Here is a 5,359-nt window from a genome sequence, read left to right as displayed (position 1 = left end):
CAAAATTGAAGAAGTTGGGCTTACAGGTTCTAGACGAAGACCCTCTCCAATCCATAACAGTGGAAATCACCCTATATTCAATTAACATGGGCTGTATTTGCAGAGCCATGACCAGACCTTCCACAAGATAAGAAAAAGGTAAGTAGAGAGAACCAGCAGCAACCGTTAAGGATTGATGACTGCCCTGCCATCTTCGGTTGATACTCGCTCAGTCTAGCATTGGAAAGGATTCGAGTTCTGAGCAGGAGAGATACATCGTCCGTCAGATAACCAATCCGATTCGCAAAGTTATCCAAATTCACATCCAAAGGATAAATTTGATTTCCTTTTACAAAATGTAAAGGCCTAGAGTAATCTTAAAAAACCAGCAAAATAAGAGAAAAATACCCAAAACACTTTCAAAATGATTTACAGAGTATAGATCAAAGTACATATCAGCGTATAATTTATGAACGAATTGCCTATCAAATGCTTAATTCCAGTTGGTAAATCAATCAATTGACAAGTAAATTGTTAATAACCTAACTCGAAGAGGGAGGAGGGGGAGAGGAAACTCTTAACACTAAATCCAAAAAAAACAAGCATTCTCACTACCGTGCCTTGCTCGTCGTACAAACTAAAGCAGTGGAATTCCCCGCTTCATCATCTTCATTGCAGATTGGACTAACGATAGTAGTGGAATGCTCTATTTCCTTGGTATCTGAATTTTCGTACTGTCGCAAGAAAAACCAATTAAAACAAGGGGAATGAGAATGAACAAACCATCGCATATAATGCTATATAATTCGACTAAAAATTCAATGAAATAAAATATATATATATATATATATTTATAATACCTTTTTATTTAGACCTTGAGCCGCCATAAGTTCATAAAATTTACGCATCAACATCTCTTCCTCCACCTACAACGGTCAACAACTTTATAATTTCTTTTCTTTCAAGTAATTATGATAAAACAAAGGAAAAGAACAAAGGGGAGTTAGAAAATAACCTGAAGTTTATGCAATTCGTGAGAAATTAATGAATGGGATTCTGTAAGCAGCTCATTCTGCCTCTCCAAATGCCTGCAAATTATAAATTAAAACAAACAAGATTTCAGTGTTGAACCAAGTTTAATTTTCAAAAAAAAAAAGAAAAGTAAATAAATTTGGTTCAAGTTTACTTGAGTATCTCCCCGGTGTATCGCGGATCCATATGACAATTGGAGCTTCAATTTCCAGAAAAGTGAATCCAAAAGTCTAAAAAATTTCAAGAGAGCAACTAATACAAATTTCGATTTTGGTTTTTTGGGATTAAAAGAGTAAAGAAATACCAATAAATAAAATAAAAATAAAATACCGCTCGCGGGCGAAGAAATATTGTGGGAGGCGAAAGGGTAGGGAGGATTTTATACTTTGCAGGGAGAAGAGAAGGAGAAGATAAAACCGACGTCGTTTGCGGTGGTGATATTAAAAGAAGAACAATTGGGCGGTATAGATCGAAATCCAGGCCCACTTGGAAAGGCCTGGTAACATATTGAGGCCCGACTAATAGTAAAGAAGGAATAAACTTTAATATGAATAATTTTTTACATAATATCTTAAAAAAATCTTAAATTGTTCAATAAAATTTAAATAAGACTTTATTTTTTTATTACATTTAATCAAATTCTTATATTTTTATTTTGATTTGAATAAATTTTTTTAACTAATGATTAATTTAATCAAAATTTCATTTGTTATTTTCTATCATGTAGTACTGATGTGATATATCGATATAACATTGATAAATGATAATATGACATGCTTATATGGCATGATCGCATGGTTATGTAATACTTTTTACATTTCACATCAACTTGTGTGGGTATAAAATAACAAATAGTATTTTAATTAATTATAATTAGTTAATTGTTAATCATAAGAGTTTATTTGATTCAAAATAAAAGTATAAAGAGTTTAAGTATAGAGATTTATTTAAGCATAAAAAAAAATTTTATTTAAATTTTCTTGTATATTTCAAGGAATTTTTTGACTATTATGTCATAATTTTTTTTAATAAAACTTTTCAAAAGTAAAAGTTAGATAATACATGATTAATTAGTAAAATTAATAGAACAAGTGTGACAAGAATTCTAATATTTCTTTTACACAATAATAATTCACATGTAACTTTACTATTGAATCTTAAAATTTATCATGCAATAATACCAAAATTTGTACTCTTTTTTTATAATCAAAAGTTAAGCTGAGTATATTTTAAAATCAATAAATTTAATTAAGTGGTCTCTTACACTCAGAATTAAACAAGTTTGGTAATAAATCCATAAATAGGGGTGAAAAATTTAGATAAGCTATTTCTGAATTTAAATAATTTGATATGACATTTAAGAATCGAAACGATCGCATTATAATAAAATACCTAATTCAATTTATTTTATGTCATAACCCAATCGGTTGGTTTATTCGATCCATGTTGAAAACTTAGGCCCTAGTTTGTCATAAATGCAATTGGCCCACAGCAACTTGATATTAATTTTTCATGGCACCATCTGGACCCTTATGTTGCGACATCGTGGGTTCTTCAACCAGGTTGTTTCGGCACTCTTTATTTACAAAACCGTTTGCCGTATGCCCCAACCGAGCTCATTTCTGTTTCGGTACTATCAAATGATGGCTGCCATGTGGTGCAGTACTAGAACAAGTAAGAGAATAACGTGGCCGGCCATGATCTGAATGATTAACTCGTCGGCAGCAACCAACAATATTGACTTAGTCACTCGGCTCACTAGCTGTATAAGCCAGTGTTAATAAAAAAAAAATAAACCCTCAAAAAAACAAAGCAGAAACAAATATATATTACGCGTCTTGAGTCATAGCTAAGGTTTGAGCAAACTACGGTCCCTTTCAGACATCGTTTGAATACGAAGAGCTGGTATTCCTTTCATACGTCAAGAGTTGGAATACATTTTCATACTTTTCTCCAAGCAATAAAATACTTTTGTAGGCTTTTTACAATGGCCTTTGACTTTTCTCTTGCTATCTTCTTCGGAAGATCCTCTTTTGGGATTGGATAGATATCTTAGTTTATCATGTAAGGCAATTTATTTTTGTTGTTGTTAAATGCTTATCACCGATTTTGAGCGTAATTCGGCGACTGATTTGCATGACCTTAATTAATGAGATGATGACCGGGGTTAAGCAAGTTTTCATTCAAGTGAAATGGTTGGAAATTGTTCTCGCCACGTCTCATCACGTTTGTGCTGGAATTAGTTTACCCGATCTTTGAGTTGGGCTGAGCTAATTAGTGTCACAGTTAGTGGTCCACGTCGAGCAGCTAGCCTACCCATTTCTCCATTTCTCGTGGGTCGCTGCAATGGCCCCGCTCATCACTCACTGGCCGACGGACACGTGGGCCAGACAAGAAGGACCCAAGTAATTTCGAGAAGACTCACCAACCAGCTCAGTCGCAGCCGCGGTCACCAAGTGACACGCCGCACTATCATTATCAGATCAAACCACCGAAAAACGAAAGTCAAGTTCCCACTACACTCTGGCAAACAATGGTGCAAACGCTAAACACACCTATAAGAGGATTTTATATATATATATATAAAGAAAAAGTGCATCAACAGTGAGAGACTGATATTACATTTCCGGCCTTCTCCCATGATTCCACTACACCATTTTCCATCTTACTAAAAATAATTTAAAATGAAACATGACTATGTGAAGATATGGCATTATAATTATGTGGATCTGGAAATGCATTCACTTGTTCGATATTGGGTTTTTGGAGTCCAAACTCACCTATTGAAATTCCTGTTGAAATCACTGCTATGGTATGTTGTTTTTAACTCGAAAAAGCAAGAAAGTGGACGAAGAACAGGTGTTGGTTTTTGACTTGGAAACAGTCAAATAATTAAGTCACCCCTTAGCAGGCAACCCCAGTTTTTTCACCCCATTGGACATTCCTACAAAGCCCCATTTACTTTTGTTTATTTAAAACTATAATAACCCACACCAGACTTCACTCCAAAAGACGACCTAATCAGACGTGCAAACATATCTCAGAGTAAACGTTTCTTCAACTGTTTGCAAACTCTCCCCCCGCTTTCTCTCCACTCATCAAGCATTTTCCGTCTATCTTCTCTTCTATTGTCTTCCTCCCCATATAAAAATCCCTCCTTCTTGTTCACTCAAACACTCACTCAATTCCAAGAGAAAAACTTTCAAAAACCCATCTCTTATATGGCTCTTGAAATGTTGAATTCCCCTACTTCAGCTCCTCCACTGCTCCACCATGACGATATAGACCTCCACTCTACTGAGCCATGGACGAAGAGGAAAAGAACAAAACGACCCAGAATCGAAAACCCACCAACAGAAGAAGAATACTTGGCTCTTTGCCTTCTCATGCTGGCTCAGGGAACCACTACCAGAACCAGCCCCTCAGCTGCAGCCAAAAACACCCTCAACAATTACAAGTGTACAGTTTGTAACAAAGCATTTCCATCTTATCAAGCTTTAGGAGGACACAAGGCCAGTCACAGGAAACTTGGTGGAGCTGATGAACACCCCACCACCACCACCACCGCCGCCGCAGTCTCCGCCCCCACCACAACCACAGCCACGGTGGCTACAAATTCACCTCCCATGAACCAAGGTGGCAAGACTCACACGTGTTCCATTTGTTTCAAGACATTTTCTTCGGGTCAAGCCTTAGGAGGCCATAAGCGATGCCACTACGAAGCTGGTAGCAATATTAACAGTAACAGCGGTGAAGGTGTTAAATCGTCCAGCCAAAGTCAACGTGACTTTGACTTGAATTGGCCTGCTGGACCAGAGGATCCAAGTATTGACGTTGACCAAAAAGATAAACTTTCCGGCGACGAGGAAGAGGTGGAGAGTCCTTCGCCGCCGGCGAAACGCGGCAGCTACCACGTCTGTTGAATGTCACTGGTAAAGATTAGATTTAGTTTAGGCGAATGAGTGGAGTGGACTTTAATGTTTCTTGTTGAATTCTTTTTTTTTTTTTGGCATGATCATCGTTATAATAATATTTTTTTGTCCTTTTGGGCTGGGACAATGTTGCTTAACTGTTGTAGTATTGTTTATGTACATTCGCTTGGTGTAAGTAAGATTAGCAAAATTCTTTTAACGGAAGTATATGATCTTCAATTTAGATATTGAGAAACATTTCAGATGTTTATGTTTTAACTAAAATTATTCACACCCGAAAAAGAAAATAAAAAAACCCAATATTATTCCAATTTCAACAAAGAGCTTGCATCTTTTTCTATGGAAAGGGAAAAGAAAGCAAGAAATTAAATTAAAAGTTTAATAAAATTTTTTTTAATATTTTTATGATATTTTAT

The 5,359-nt window shown here is 35.8% G+C and overlaps 1 protein-coding gene and 1 pseudogene across 1 annotated transcript; one reads left to right on the top strand and one right to left on the bottom strand.

Moving 5' to 3' along the window:
- Positions 1–373: 373 nt before the first annotated feature.
- LOC148764437 (uncharacterized) lies at positions 374–1,380 on the bottom strand. Its single transcript, XM_088805979.1, has 4 exons — positions 1,166–1,380; positions 995–1,067; positions 840–905; positions 374–713 (listed from the first exon to the last, which is right to left on the bottom strand). Exons 1-4 carry the CDS (start codon positions 1,195–1,197, stop codon positions 591–593), a joined length of 294 nt encoding a protein of 97 aa, XP_088662105.1. The 5' UTR covers positions 1,198–1,380; the 3' UTR covers positions 374–590.
- A 2,517-nt stretch (positions 1,381–3,897) lies between these two features.
- On the top strand, positions 3,898–5,147 carry LOC18611274 (zinc finger protein ZAT10 pseudogene; annotated as a pseudogene).
- The last annotated feature ends 212 nt before the right edge of the window (positions 5,148–5,359 follow it).

This window comes from Theobroma cacao, chromosome 1 (assembly GCF_053813885.1).
Source record: "Theobroma cacao isolate CCN51 chromosome 1, ASM5381388v1, whole genome shotgun sequence".
Classification (NCBI taxonomy): Eukaryota; Viridiplantae; Streptophyta; class Magnoliopsida; order Malvales; family Malvaceae; genus Theobroma; species Theobroma cacao.
The sequence above is the reverse complement of the archived record's forward strand: the minus strand, read 5'-3'. Positions and strand labels throughout refer to the sequence as shown.